The sequence below is a fragment of the Macrobrachium nipponense genome, chromosome 46, assembly GCF_015104395.2.
Source record: "Macrobrachium nipponense isolate FS-2020 chromosome 46, ASM1510439v2, whole genome shotgun sequence".
Lineage (NCBI taxonomy): Eukaryota > Metazoa > Arthropoda > Malacostraca > Decapoda > Palaemonidae > Macrobrachium > Macrobrachium nipponense.
The window spans coordinates 10,734,964-10,751,949 of NC_061106.1; the positions used below are offsets into that span (position 1 = coordinate 10,734,964).

Below are 16,986 nucleotides of genomic sequence, written 5' to 3' on the forward strand. Positions count from 1 at the left end.
GGGAACTCCAACAAAAAAATTGAATGATATATCTAATAGAAAAAAAGGTTACTATTCACGCAACATTATTTCTGTATTTTTCCTTGACTACCTCCCTCCCTCTCATTATCTCTTGTTCTTTACAGGTGACATCAATGTACATAAACATCTTGCAGTAGAAAAACTCAAAGTTAAGTGCAAACATTGCCATTTACATTTATCCTTCTTTTTACCATTTCTTCTAAATAATCATGTAAATGCCTCAGAACATAAGAGGACGATCCAAGCAAGCTAACAAAGTCACATGCATGACTAGCTGAATTTCCCTACCTACTCACAAACGTGGTTTAATGGAATGTGACTTTGTCCTATCACAAGGGATCAAAATGGCAGCAAGTTTGAACATGCGGCTGTAATTTCAACTTTTGTGCATGCATAAACCCTACTCGTTTTGTAAAACGGAAGGCGCATGCTCTCTTGAAAATTTGTAAATTTGCCCTACTGGGTAAACCCTTACCCTTGTATTTACTCTTAGCCTAAGTCACAGTTATAAACCGAACATGCGTGTACCCAAAATGTTTTCATTTGGTGCTATAATTGAACTTGCTATGGCAGGAGAATTAAATTCCTAATGGGAGTTTTGAGTTCCTAGTCGAGAATTATAAACGTACATACAGTAGTGCCTCAGGTTACGAAATTAATCCGTTCCAAAGCAGCCTTCGTAACCTGATTTTTTCGTATCTAGAACTACATTTTACATGTAAATTGCCTAATTCGTTCCAAGCCATACAAAAACCCCACAGTAAATTTTATAATAAAGCTGAAATTGACCAATAAACAATGAAATACAACAATTTGGACCATTCAATACTTATCCTAACCGTTACTGTACCTGTAAATAAAGCGTATTAGTGTACAGGGTACAAGAAATACTGTGTGTACTTGTACGTACGTATGTAATAAAATGTGGAACCTTACATTTCAAGTGAGGTGATGTTCGAAAGTGGTGACAGAGGGGTAGGACAAACGGCAGAAAACATGAACACTTAACTTTACGAAACATTAAAAAATGGCAAAAAATATTAACTAAACTTTACGAAACATTAACAAATGGCAGAAAACATTAACACTTCTTGATTATCTCCATCTTCGTCTCCATAGAAAACATCCTCTTCTTTCCGTGAACTTCAGCAACTTTCTTGGGACCCATGGCTAATATCCGAAGTCATTAAGTTCACAAGCAACACGATAAAGTAATTTACAGTACAACAAAAACAAAATCACTAACACGAATTTACGTTAACAAAGGAAATATATGTGTATGAACGAGCGAATTCCATGTGTTTACGATAACACTGCCACAAAAAATGGTCAAGGAACACCTTTACATAGAGGCATGATGGGACAGATGCTGACCTATTAGGAGAGCAGGATCTTACGGCTGTGACCAGCATCAGGAACCAATGGGAGAGCGGGAGTATGGTGGCAAGTCTACGAGTTGGCGGGGCGCCAATTTTACAATTGTTCTCGGCGGCCCGGGTGAATCTCGGACTTTACCCTTTCGCAACCTGAATTATTTTCGTACACAGAAGCAAAAAATAGAGTGCAAAGACTCCCCAAATCTCTGGCATTTGCTGTGGCAAATAGAAATATTTTTAACAGTTTTTATGAAATTCAGCTGTAGAATTAAAAAGATCTTAGAGGATACAAATATATTAAAAAATTTCCCATAATTCCTTTTCTGTATCCTAGTATGTACTCCTGTCTGGAGGTTACCAGATGTGAAATTCTGCAGGTACTTCAATGGAGCAAAGAGAGATAAATCTGATGAAGAAATGAGGGCATTATTTTTAGAGCAAGCATCAGAGCATATAAATACAAGTTTTATATTCACTGATGGTTCCAAATCCAATGCTGGCAGTGGTTATGGAATTTTTAGTGAACTTTTTAACCGAAGAGGTGTGCTTCCCTCAGTTGCCTCAAACTTTACAGCTGAATTTTATGGCATCCTAGTAGCACTGGAACATATTGCTACACTCCCAGTGTGTAGCTACACAATATTTTGTGACTAAAAGTGCCTTATAGTCCCTGGAAGTCTTCAATACTGATCATCCCTTAGTGTTGAAGATCACAGTGGATCTTCTTGCACCAGTATAGAGGCTGCATTGTTTCTTTTTGGGTTCCTGCCCATGTGAACATATCAGAAAACAAAGAGGCAGACAAGCTAGTCAAATCAGCAGCACAAACTTTGGTACCAAGAAAATGCCCTGTTCCATATCATGATATATGGAAATCCATCCTGCATTTATGGGCACTTCAGTGGGACAGAGTAGACCCCAATAAAATGAAAGAAATCACTAGTCAGACACACCCTTGGAAATATGACCTTATACTAAGGAAGTGGGCGGTTGTATTGTGTAGATTAGGTATTGGCCATACCCGTTCAACTCACGGCTATCTGATGAATGGGGAGAATGAGCCCTTCTGTGACAATTGCTTAGTTCCATTAACTATTAGGTATTTGCTGGTTGAGTGTCCCAGTCTAGTGGAACTTAGGAATAATTTTTTATCATATAGTAGTTAAGCAGGTGGTAATTATAGTATGGCAAAACTGTTGGGAGAAAGCATATACTAGTACTATATTAATAACATTGTCTCATTTATCAAAGAAGCTGTTGTCAAACATATTTGATAGCTGTGCTGTCTTGGTATATTCCTTTTTTTTTTTATTGTGCTGTTATGTGATCAAGTTAATTAACATTTCTTTTCAGAAATTTATTTATATATTTTTTTCTCATTTTTTTTCTTTTTTTAATAAAATGTACATTTAGCTTTTTAGCAAAAAATATTTTGACTTATGTTTAATATATTATAAAAGTGAAAAGATCATATTTAGTATTCAGTATCAGTGACCCTGGTAGTTGTGACGCCAGATAACTCGCTATTAATTAATCAATCTTGTCGCCAGTGTTATGACATCTCTATTTTAGATTTATGTCATAACTACAGTTGTTTCCTCTTACCTGTTTGATAGAGAAAGATGGTATTTTAATATATGTTCGACCATCCCATTTGTGTCGTAGTGGTCAGAGGATGAAGACGATAATAAAGCGATATAATCTTTTTTCTTCACATTATTCGCTCAGTTACATTGTTAAGCAGACATAGAAGAATATACAAAATATGAAAGCTTATGTAATGGAATCATAACAAACTTGTGAGCATCAGAGCTCAATACACACTAAGGTATTATATTGTACATACTTGAGATAGAACTTACAGGATGGAAGTGTGTCATTCTCACTCAATACTAAACACAATAATAATTGGTTACACTTTAAACTGAACACGTCCGCAGAGCCTCAGTGGCGTGATCGGTATGGTCTTGACCTGCCACCTTGGTGGCCGCGAGTTCGATTCTCGGGCATTCCATTGAGGTGTTAGAGATGTGTATTTTTCTGTTGATAGAAGTTCACTCTCAACATGGTTCGGGAGTCATGTAAATCTGTTGGTCCTGTTGCTGAATAACCACTGGTTCCATGCAACGTAAAAACACCATACAAACAAAACAAACAAAAAGCATCCGCACAGCTAAGTTTCCTGCCCTTGTTACATAAGTATCTTACTTACATGATAGAAGGGTCAACTACCTGTCATCTAGAAGTCCAAAAGAAGGCATGGGTGACACTTCAGATATTTGAGGACTGGTTTACCACTATTTTGTGCCAGAAGTGAAGGAGTACTGTGGTAAAAAGGGCTGCCCTTTAAGATGTTGCTAGTACTACTGGACAAAACCCAGGTCACTCTACCCATTTGGATGACTCATCCTAATGTCAAGGTGGTTTTCCTTCCACATAATACCATTTCCCTTTTATAACCTGTGGACCAAGGTGTCATTGCCACTTTCAAGGCTTGCCACCACAGAGGGACATTTGCTATGGCTTTCAGGGCAGCTGAAAAAGACAAGAACTTGACTCTAAAGGACATATGGAAGTCTTACAACATTCTTGCTGCTATAAGATGAACTTGAATGCTATTTGGAAAAAATTGTTTCACCATTTTGTGTATGGTTTCTATGGCTTTGAGGAGTCAGTTCAGGCTGTCATCAAGAATGTTGTTGAACTGAGTAGGCAGCTTGATTTGGAGGTGAAGGTTGATAATGTCACTGAGCTGCTGCCATCTCATGGAGAAGAATTATCTACTGAGGACCTCATTCAACTAGAAAAGGGGGGAAAATGTTCCCGAGAGAAATCCTCGAATGCGTGAGTCCGTGAATCTGGAGAACGCGAATATGGGGGGGTCCAATATATGCTAAAAAAATTTTCTCTTTCATTTATTTTTTTTATTTTTATCGATGCATGTCATTAAGTCTGGTTAAATTCCGACTTGAAGACAAAATCAGGTTATGTCCTTGCCATAGGAACGGATCTTGGACATAAGCAGAGACCCTACTGTATTGGTTAAAACACATGAATTTCATTTTTGTTTGAGGCATTATGTTTAAAAAGTTCATAAAGTGTCAGCTTCATTGCCAGTTTAGTTTTGATATTTAAAGTTCCTCACCCTAGCCATAAACTGTGTTGCATGTTTTGGGGGCGGGTGGTTAATATCTACAACTAGGGAGCATCCTGCATTTTGTTAATGTGTAACAAAAGTGCAGCATTAGTGTCTTTACCTAGATATCCTGCCATTTTAATATTTAATTATGATGAATTGGCAAGTAATTTTTAAGAAAGGAGATTGATGGTGAATGTTTATATCAAGTAGCCTTTAATACCTTCAAATAGTTGTAGTCTTTGGATTCTTAAAGTAATCTAGGTTCTTTATATATAGTTGTGTTTCTTTAGTGGGCATAAAATTTTTGGTTGATATAACAAAATTGTTCATTACACCAAAAAGTAGTGTGCAAGTAGTTTATTGGTGTGCAAATATGTTGTAGTTTACCTAATCTTTTAACATATGAGTACGCTTCCCCTAGTAATCAGTATAACATACATTACTGCAAATGCTTTCTTATCTGTTAATAACACTGTTAAAGTGAATCTGGAAATGATTGACTCTCACTCCAAACCTAATCTGTTTTTTGTGCTTTCATACCGTGCCTGTACTGTAAACAACTTAGACAGTACGTCTGTGCACCTCTATAGGACTTCCAGCACGAAAAGACCAACATGTCACCATCATTATGGTGAGTGTTAATCTTCTTATAGACCATCTAGTTGCATTTGCAATAATTGATTGATTAAGAGCCTATAGAAATTCCGTAATGCTAAGTCTAGACTAGCATGTAGTAGTATATAATTTTTAAGATTTCCTCATTGTAATCTTTTGAAATGTGAAAATTACAGGTTTACCTAATAGTATCAAGCTACCAGTAATTAAAAAAAGTAGTACAGGCTGTGAAAGGTCTATTTAGAGGTAAATAAATCTTGAGTCCCTTCATTATATTTGGGTTTAGATTAGTGGGTACTGACTAGCATTAGTACTAGGATGACAAACATGGTGAAGACAACCTTAAAGTTGATGCAAGTAGCCATCCTGTAATAGTATATCTATTTCTTTCATATCAATACTGTGTAGTAATTAGTCAGAGTTCTTTCTGTTTGTTTTTGTAGGTTTTATCTGTTCTTGAAAGTCTTTACGTATTGTTTAATTCACCTTGAAGTCTTTGAATTAGTAAGTTACCCAAATCCCTTAAACTGCTTTGTTGTACTGTAGCTGAAAAATAACTTTTTTGTCATTACAATATGTATGTTGTATGGCACTTTTTCGTAATATAAACTTTTTTTTGAAATAACATTACACTTTTGTAATGACATTAGGCAATTGTACTTTGTTACATGTGGGTATACAGTACGTATTACAATGGTGTTTCACAATGTGCATCTAAATACTTCATGGGCTTGAGATTTTTTTCAATGTTTAGTTCAGTGAACTACAGATAACTTTTTTTTATAGGGCAACCTCACATTAACTTTTCACAAATTCAAGAAAGTGAGTATTATATTTAAATATGAACTTGAGATATCAAATGTCCTCTTCACTATTTTCCATACTGAAGTGAAGATATGATGTCTCAAAATGTTATTTGAAAATTTACTCTCTTGTTGGAATTTGTGGTATTCACTCATACAATTTAGCATTGAGCATTTGACAACAAACTTTTCTTATTCTGGTAGTATGGTGAAGAGTAGTATATTGTTTTAGTTTAAAAAAATTGTCTACCTTATCTGGCTTTCATGACCACAAGATTTATTGCTGCTATAAATCTTCTTAATCAACCCTTAATGGACAGATATACTCACATGAATAGTAATATGTAACAGGTTTTGGATGGTGGAACGGATTCACTTATGGCGAGTAACAATATGATACCCCTTTGATTTGGGGGAATCGGGCGGGGAAGAGTTGCCATTACTTCCATAGCCAATAAATTCACTAATAGCAACTTTTAGACTGACTAAAATGAAGTGGGCGGCTCATGATAGAGTTAGCTATGATCTTGACTTGAAGGGAGGATGTACTGCCTCTCAGTCTCACATGACGTCTTTTGGTAAATGAGCACACAAATATACCAAGGCGTTGCTGTTGGCTTTAGTTCTTATCTCAATTATAAATGTAATTTTGCAAAGAGTACAAAAAATATTAGAAAAAACTTGTATAAAACCAAAAAAGTGATTGCATCTTTGTTCTCGGTAGATTTACATAGATATTTCACAACAAATATGTATGCTCAGAATTTGTTGCAGATTTTATTTCGTATCTGTTTTGATATTGTGTGAGCTGTAATTATAATTTTACAAAATAGAACAAAATTATTTTTCAGAAAAAAACTAGTATAACTGGTAAAATTTATAATTTTCTTGTAAAAGAGGCCCCACAACAGTTTACAAATAGTTATTTTCAACTTATGGAAGGTAGGGAAAATTTTAAAAAAAATTTTTTTTTACACCATGTGCATTTGCATATCTTCCTCTTTCCATTGATGTGTTTTTTTCTTAAATTGGCCGACCTCAAAGTTACCCTGGCCTGGGGTATTGCATATTGATGATTTACCCTAGCTCCTGAATGCTGGTCATCATGTATGTCAGCCTATCCCACCTCTCATTCCAACCTTGCTCCCCTTCACCTGACCCAACACCGTCCGAAGCTGCTCCATCTGCCATCTCCAATTATGTACATCACTCTTACTTGACTGTCAAATGCCCCATGTTGGATGCCAAATTAATATGTAAGGTCTTTTGATATGGACACAGTTGGGGCAGTATGATGGGAATAGATTTGAAGGTTATTCAATAAAACTCAATTTTCCTTATCCAAATTTATTTCCTTAATGTTACAGAATAGAAACTTGATTTTTGTTATCTCTCTTAATTCTAAAAAAAATAAACTTATCTTCTAATACACACTAAGCCTAACTTAATACTACCACAACCCCCTGAAGAACCCAATATCCTTCGTCTTACTGGAGAGATTAACACTTAGTACAGCGAACCCCCTATATTTGCATTCTTGGGATTCGCGGACTCACTCATTTGCAGATTTTTCTTTGTAACTTAGCTAGAAGTTAATTGAGTCCTAGAATTACTCACAGGCCCCCTGTATTCGCAAATGCAAATTTTTTTCATACGGCAATATTCTGTATTTTCGTTATTTACTGTATAATATGTAACATTAAATGATTTAATACGTAATAATATTACCTCGTACAGCACTTCCTTGGGATGAATGTTGATTATAGATGATGATAATATTATAACTGTGCAGCCTGATGAATGACGATGAAGGTAGACTGCACAGCAAAGTAGAGGCATTACATATCCTCTGAGGATGCCTCTTTACCTTTCAGGGGTGCTTCATCAGGGGTTTTGGCAGGCACCACCTTCTTGGGGTAATTGTACATCTGTGCAAACAAGGTATGATAGGGCTTTACTATTTCATTAATAGTATTGATAAAAGTTGTGGCCCTTTCTTTAGTTTTATTCCATGCCTTGACTGTTGTCTGTACCTCCCTAACATCCCTGATCAATTGTAGAGACCACAAAATTTTTCAAAAGCCTGGTCCGCTCGTGGGATAGCAGTACTGAAGAGGGAGGCGAGTTCTTGTCCAAGAATGGCCTCCCCAAGTATATTGCCCTGCTCATATTCGTTCTCAATGCAGGTAACTACACTTTCAGTCATGAGGTAATGGGCTCCTACTTCTCCATGACTTCTGTTCTCTCTTAACATGACAATCATGTCTATTTTCTCCTCATTGTCATTAACTGTAACGGCCTCTGGTGCTTAGGCTCTTTGCCAGAAGCCTCAGGAGAAGCAGAACGTTTAGAGGACATTTTAAAGAATAATTCTTAGTCCGTAGTAGTATATACTGTACTGCACACGCAAAAAATGCACAAACAAGAAAACATTGAATTGTACAAATTGTGTCAATTGGGCACAGTATCCACATTGACATTTTGTGCAGACTTCATTTTATGAAATTTTTTTTTAAGATGATTTCTAAATATGAAACGTATATGTATAAAGTGTATTAGGGTGATACTATAAGTACACAGAGCATATCTAAAATATGTAAGACAACGGGAATAGCAGGGTGCATATGTTTTCATCTGCGGCACATAGTATTTTAATGCATACATAACTAAGTATATTTTCATGACTAAAACATTTTTATGAGGGAAAAAGATTTACGTATTAATTTTCAAATATTACAGTTCTGTAATAAGTCCATGTAAACAGCAAAATTTCAATAACATAATTGGTTTTTCTTAAAAGATGCTTCACCCAAGCCAACTTCCTGCAGATAAACAACTCTTATGATGCCGTGATGCCCTCTTAGAGCAGTACCCAGACGAAATGATACTCGACACGCTATCGGCTGTCGTCTGCAGAGCAGCCAATCCAGGAGCAGCATTCATTTTCCTTGTTGCTCATTGGCTGTACACTTGGCGTTGATTGGTTGTAACCCAAGTCCCATCTCACAAAGATGGAATTGTGGGTATTGCACATCTCTCCTTCATCAGCCTCACTGAGTAGAAAATTGATGATACAGTATTACCTCAGACTTCAAACTTAATCCATTCCAGAATGCTGTTTGAAGTACGATTTGTTTGAAATATGAAACAAATGTCCTATAAGAAATAAAGGGAATCAGGATAATTCATTCCAGCCAACCCCAAAACTCTCCCTTTTCACATTTTTTCTATTATTAATGTGTTCAAAAGTTAAATTAAGAGTGTTAAGTAATGAAACAGTATGTTAAATGGAGTAAAATTTTTGATATTTTATTTTTTCTGCGTATGATTTACGAACTGTTTCGTGAAGATGGCACCTGGCCAGCTGGGGGATGGAGGGAGGAGAGACAGGAACCCTTTGAGGAAACTGAAATGGTTGCATTAGGCAAAGGTTGATAACATATAAATTTTATTCGCATTTGACAAGGATAATCAAAGGAATCAATAGTATGTGTGTCCGATTGTGTGTCTGAGAGAGAGAGTAATCAGCGGTTTTACACTTGGATCTTCAGTGCATGAAAGAGATTAATTATGCCACAACACATCAACTTACTGTTGGCACACAACAGACTAAAATAAACATAAGGATTTTGCAAACAAGTGATAAGTCAAGAATGCAAGAAAAGGAAAGAGATAAAATAACTTTTCACAAGGAAGCTGGTTAAACAAACAATCAAAGGCATGCAGAAGTTGAAAGCGGCACCACTTTGCATATTACAGAGCTCAATTACTTTTTCAATAGTAAAAAATCATAAAAAGCAATTGTTACTAGATATGTATTTTACCATAACAAAAAGTGATTTGGGAAGATCGAGTGTAAGTGAAAAAAATGGGCAAATAATCATCCCAGCCCAACTGATAAGTCAGTTGGAAGTAGACCCCTTCTTCCCTCTTCTCTCCCCTCTTTTCTCTCTATTGTCTCACACAGAGCACCAAACACTGAATCGAGCAAGTTTTTTTTTTTTTTTTTTTTTTTTTTACATTTATGTTAAATTTACTGCAAAATAACATATTTTTTTATATTAATTGGTACTGCTTTTACGTAGACATTTTAGTAAAGATTTTACTCTTCTTATCTCTTCTACAATATCACGACATATGATAACTTAAAATCATTCATTCATTATTCCTCAGAAACGCCCCCTCCCTGTACCTCAAGTTAGCTGTGCATCATCACAATGTCAAATGATTTTGTTAATCATTTATGCTAATTTTTAGACTGGCAAATTTCTCAAAATCAGTTGCTCAACAGTAAATTCCTCAAAAACAATTGCTCGAAAAATAAAGGCCTGTCCACATGAGCGGGCCTGATCGGCATGCTCCAGGGTTGATGGGCAAATTCTGGTGGGCTTACTCGTGAATGTTGTCCACACAGGTGAGGCGATGGAGAGGTGGACGTGCCCAACTATGCCAATAGTTTGTTCAGTGTGGTACAATAAACATGGTGCCTACTGCAAAGAAGATATTGTGTAGCATGATAATTGCTTTGTGTGTGATGAAAAAGAAGAGAATATGGTGCAAAGAATGGCTCAGTAAAAGAAATGCATATGGTTAACGTACGTCTGCCAGGGTCGAAGCTCAAACCATCGGGCACCACCATGGTGATTTTGCTACAAGACCCATTGGGCAATTTGACGGTTTGCTCGTCAAGTGTACCCATTAGAGGGGAGGTCCGCCGATCAGGCCCGGTCGTGTGGACCGGCCTTAATTTCTCAAACTATCAGTTTCTCGAAAGGCATATTTCTCGAAACCCAATATCTGTTTTTGAAACAATCATTTGTATTCCAAACAATCATTACCAGGTCTGTTCACGAGCACTATTGACAGAATGTTAAATGCCATATTATATTTATTTTCGAGTTTAAACCTTATGATTGTATTTTTTCCTATTTTAGTTTTTCTGGAAGTATCGAAACCTCAAGATGGAATTAACATATGCGGAGAGCGAAAAGGAAAAAAAAGATTATGTTTGGACGGATATCTATATATCAAGGACATGTCTGTGAACAACAAGATATATTGGAAATGCGAGATGTGCAACCAACTTGAATGTTCAGCTCATGCTATCACTATCAATGATAATATCCAAAAACGAAGTGATCACAACCATGCAGGAGACAGTGCTAAAATTGATGCTGCTAAAATCCAAGAGAAAGTGAAATCGCATGCAATAAATAGTCGAGATACACCACATTATATTGTATCATGCGCTTCAGTGGGAGTAAGTGGTGCTGTGGCAGTGAAGCTCCCTTTAGTAGCAATTATGAAAAGAACTATACGTAATATACGAGCAAAGGAAAATGCTGGCCCTGCTTTGCCTAATAGCTGCCTTGATCTTATCATCCCGGTAGAGTTAACAAAAACCGTCAAAGAAGATTTATTCCTTGCTTATGACTCTGGTCCCACAGATAGTTTTACATTAACATATATATATATATATATATATATATATATATATATATATATACTATATATATATATATATATACAGTGGGCCCTCCATATTCGCAGACTCACTGATTCGCGGATTTCTCTCTGGACCATATCTACCCATTTATTTGCAGGGATTCGCCCATTCGCGGGATTCTGACGAAAATAATCACTAATTAGTGTATTTTGATGTTTATTTTCATGACTAAATACATTTTTATGATACAAAAATGATTTACTAATTTTCAAATATTAATTTTGATTAATACTGTATTAGTAAGTTTAAATGATATCACATAATAAAAGTAATTCTCAACTACTCTCTCTCTCTCTCTCTCTCTCTCTCTCTCTCTCTCTCTCTCTCTCTCTCTCTACTACAAAGATGTATGTTTTTTTGTATGATAAATAAATCATTTACTATTTTCAAATATTAATATTAATCTATACAGCACTAATATCAATTCATTAAAGAAAATACCATAGTGAATTAGTAAGATTTTAGTTTATAAATTTAAAAAATTATGGAAGAATGAAGGAAATCCCAGTCTTCTTTCTCTAACTCCAGGTACTAAATCTGTCAGATATATCATGTTATGTGACAGGCGGGGGAGGAGCTGTTGTGTTGTTGCCATTAAGTGCTCACGAAACTTCTCTCTCTCCTCTCTCTCTCTCTCGTACTCTCCCTCGCTCTCTCTCTCTCTCTCTCTCTCATTGACTGAGACTCAAGATTTTTTATAAATACTTGTTACTATATATTTTTAATACTTTCAAATAATAATTAATAATAATAATAATAATAATAATAACTGTAATTACAAAATTCATATTATGTGATAGTATTTTAAAGAAATACAATACTTATCTATCCATGTCACTTTTAATTAAGGTTAACTCTCTCTCTCTCTCTCTCTCTCTTTTGCCACAAGATAATAATGTCATAGTGGTAACTCCCTCCCTCTCTTTCGCTGGAAGCGTTATAAGTATTTTTTGAGAGAACAGAGAGATAAACACACTCTCTCTCTCTCTCTTACCGAGATGAAAGAATTTTTATGGTACTAGTATGTAAAATGTTTATTGATAATTTCAGTTATTTAATTTAATAATAATAATAATAATGATAATAAAACTGTACTTACAAAATTCATAATGGTAGTATTTTAAAGAGATGAAAATGATCTTTCCATTTCACTTGTAAGGATAATTTTTATGGTAGATGCATGTGTTTATTATATTTTCAAATAATAATAATAATAGAAGTAGTAATAATACGATAACTAATTTCAAATGAAAATTCTTCCCTTCGTCTTTTTCTGTTTCAATTTCCCTACCTTCTCATAATTCCAGTGACGCTCGGAGCTGGGAAAGTAACAATGCCGTACAGTGGTCAACGAATTTAATGGTTTTATGTATCTCTCTCTCTCTCTCCTTCTCTCTTCTCCTTCTCTCTTCTCTCTCCTCTCTCTCTCTCTCTCCTCTTATCTTGACTGGATGAGATCATTTTCATGGACATGTATGTAATAAGTTTATCATTAATATTTTCCAATAATAATACTATAACTGTAATTACAAAATTCATATGTGAGTATTTTAAATACAATAATCATTCCATTTCACTCTTTTATATACTGTAAGGACAATCTCTCCTCTCTCTCTCCTCTCTCTCTCTCCTCTCTCTCTCTCTCATCTCTCTATCTCTCGTCTCTCTCTCTCGTCTCTTTCTCCTTTCTCCTCATACCACACTTCTCTCTCTCTCACTTTACAAGATACTTGTCATAGTGGTAACTGTTTCTCTTGGTTGCAAGTGTTATAAGTATGTATGTAAGTATATACCCTTAAGGGTACTAATGTTTAGGATTACTTTGAAATTATATTAATACAATCTCTAAGATTAATACAGTAATATGATAATAATTCAAGGTAAATTTGATGCAGGAGGTTACATAAGGTATAAATTTGGTGTTTCTATTTCTTCCTTTTATCTCTCTTGCTCTCAGCAAAAGAATTGATAGACAGACAAACAATTGTTCGGTCCTCTCTTTCTCTCTTCTCTGGAGAAATACATGTATTTATGGGAGGGGAAAAAAGTGTTGCCTACAGACGTTCATTTCAATCTATTGAGATTGTAAGGAGTTATTCTCTCTCTCTCTCTCTCTCTCTCTCTCTGCTAGTGGTTGTTTATATATTTCTAATGGTGAAATGTTTAAGATGACTTTAAAATGATATTAATAATATCAATTCAATGGTATATTTGATGTAGGATAATACTTTAAGTAGACATTTGGTATTTGAACTTTCAAGATAGGCAGATATAGATATTTTTAGAGGGGAGTTCTAACTATTTGTGGGTTTGAGCTATTCGCGTGGGTGTCTGGTACACATCTCCCGCGAATATGGGGGAACACTGTACAGTAATACCTTGGGTTACGAATTTAATCCGTTCCAGAACCTGCTTCGTAACCTAAAAAATTCGTAACCCAAATGGATTTTCCCATAAGAATGTTATAAAAAGCAAATAATGCGTTCCACCCGACCATGAATAACCATTTCAATTCATATTTTTCCATTTATTTTTGTTCACTAAGGTTGAAAATTCGTGTAGGAATTACATAAAATTATAAAATTGAAGAATGAAATTAAATATAAACACTAGATTTAATATGCATGCACAGTAAAACCTGAACTTTATCCTTTGGCGAGTGTGGCTGCTGGCTTGACGGAGACGGGAGGAGGGAAGGGTGAGGAGGAGAGGGTTAGGGCGGTTGGGGGGGAAATCTCCCTCCGTGAACACTTCTGGAAGACTTTCTGGTTCTTTCTCTAGAGAGCACCGTTCACTATGATCACTAATTTACGCTTACGCAACACTATGTTGTCTTTCACAATTTTGAAAAAATATTTTTCTATGAGCAAATTTTCTACATCGTCGAGAATATAAGGCCGTTGTTTCGTCAATACTGTGACACCTTTTGATGCTTTACTGGCTTTAATTTCTTCCTTTTTCTTCAAAATAGTGCAGATCGTTGATTGCGACCGCTTGAAGAATGCTGCAATGTCTTTCACGCACTCGCCTTTTATTCATGCATTTGGATAATTTCCTTCTTCATTTCGACTGTAATCATCTCCTTCTTTCTTATGCTTTCCTTCTTGCTGCTTGCCTTCGTCATCTTGGGAGCCATTGTCTTTTAGTATTTGGGTAATAGTAATGTATAAGCACTATTACGGAAACACAACACGTGCGCAAATCACTAAGCAAATTTGAGAGCGTATCACGGACAGATGCGTTCAATCTTACCGCCAGCGAGATATTGAAAGAGTTATGGTTTAAAAAGGGTCAAGGGATGCGTAGGAGGAAGTCACTGACCCTCGTTAAGTTTTGGCGAAAAAATGCGTTCGCAGATCCCACGCTCATCCGATGTAAACAAAGCAGGCGTTAAGTTTTTGGCCGAAAAAATGCGTTCGCAGATCCCACGCTCATCCGATGTAAACAAATCAGGCGGCCTCCCATGATGGAAATTCGCGCATTCGTATTCCAAGCGAAATTTAATTCGTATTCCAGAATGAGGTCGTCACTTCGTAAGTTAAAAAATTCGTATACTAATCGGTTCGTAACCCAAAGTATTACTGTATATATAATATAAAATATATATATATATATATATATATTATATATATATATATATATATATATATATATATATATATATATATATTATATATATCATATACATATATATATATATATCACATATACATATATAGGGCTGATGCCTTTGTATAATAAGGCACCCTGTGAGGTTATTTAGACCTGCGATAATTTTATGCTAAAGTCGGTTTGTTATGACTTCCATACTCATTGGAGTGTCTTGGATTTAGATGATAATTTACGAAGTCAGTATCTTCTTTGGTTATGACGACGGAGAGGTTTCAACTCATGATGATAATTTCTAAGCTCATTCAGTATCTTCTTTCTGATGTGAGGTGTCTAGCAGAAAACAGAGTACAAAAATATCTCTATTCTTTGAGACTACATGATGAAGATCAGATAAAATTGGACAGGTCTTCTAATGATGATGGCTGATTGAATTCTGACTTACAATCTGGTTTACAAATCATAAAGGGAGCAGACAGTAGCTGTGGTTGTCTCAAGCAGGAAGCTTGGGTAACCGTTTGCAAAACAAATGAATGACCACCGGTGACGGCAACTAGACACTGACTGATTACAACACGTCATCTTAGCCTACCTTATCATATCTGGTCTGATCACATTCCTGCAAGGCAACTAGTTGACCTCTTGGGTCACTGGTTTTAATTAATCATAGTTTTAGTTTTTTATATATGGAATAACATTCCATATTTTATATTATGTAGCACTTACATAAATGCTCGGTCGGCTACAAAACCAAACACTTAATATTACTCAAGCTTGACTTGCATTTGACTTACAGGAGTGTGATACAGACACTATGGTGAATATATAGATATATAGAAAATACTTATAAGTAAAAAAAATTCATGGTGTACACAAATACAGATGCATGTAATAAGATATAAGACATATGCATATGATAATATTCGTAAATAATAATGATCACGTGATATATAATGGTACAGTTTTTCACTTCAACTTATTAAGATAGATATGCTACAGAAAATACTAATGTACTGATAATTGCCTAACATAAAGATTAACATGATAAAAATCATATTTTAACTGATAAAAATCATATAAGTGATAAAAATCACTTATGATGGTGCTTATTCCCTTCACATTGTAGGCGGTTGTTACTTCACTGCAGTCGTCCGCAACGACGAACTGGTTTTGGGGTTGTAGACGATCTGTCCGGGAATGCGATGTGAAACTCTCGATCTGCAGGGTACTGTAACCAGGTTCCGTTAATCAGCCTGTAAGTGAAATTATACTTGTCACAAGGGCAAAGTAAATTCAGACAACATCCAAATACGGGAGGGAGAAAGCCGTTAAGGACTAAACTTAACCCACATGAATTCGCTGATATTTTATGGAATTCAAAAGTCAGCTGTACAGACTTTTTTATTCATGGCATTATAACAATGAGTAAACCTATCCAGGTCTCTGACGACCGTAAAAATATCCATATTAACAGATATCAATACAAATCCCAAAGAAAATTCAATATTACTGGTAGTAAGTTACTAGACAAAGAAGTGGGAAACGGAGCTATTTGTAAGATTGCCAGGCAACATAAGAGTCAAAGAGAATATTAATCATGATTCTGTAATTCTCTACGCTTACTGAAATTAAGCTGTGATAAAATTTGATCCTATGTGCCCCTAACAAAAGGTTCATATTCAATTTTCTCGCGCGCATCCTCTGAGGTTAATTTTTAGGCAGGAGATGCTACGAAAGAACCCACTATGTAACTAATTTCTATATAAACTGGGTTTTCCAAGAAAATGTGACATTTTCCCATGAGTGTGATTTACTTGAATTGTAATATGCTAGTGTTGCAAGTAAATATTTCATATCCATGACCTGATACTTCTAAAATGTCCGTTTACCAATGTCATAAGCTGATTTATTGACTCT

The 16,986-nt window shown here is 35.5% G+C and overlaps 1 protein-coding gene across 1 annotated transcript in view; it reads left to right on the top strand.

Moving 5' to 3' along the window:
- Window positions 1-132: 132 nt before the first annotated feature.
- LOC135214634 (ralA-binding protein 1-like) overlaps window positions 133-16,986 on the top strand; it is a 262,110-nt gene continuing 245,256 nt past the window's right edge. The window contains 1 exon segment of the mRNA XM_064248970.1: window positions 133-5,167. Coding sequence (XP_064105040.1) covers window positions 4,939-5,167 — 229 coding nt within the window. The 5' untranslated portion in view covers window positions 133-4,938.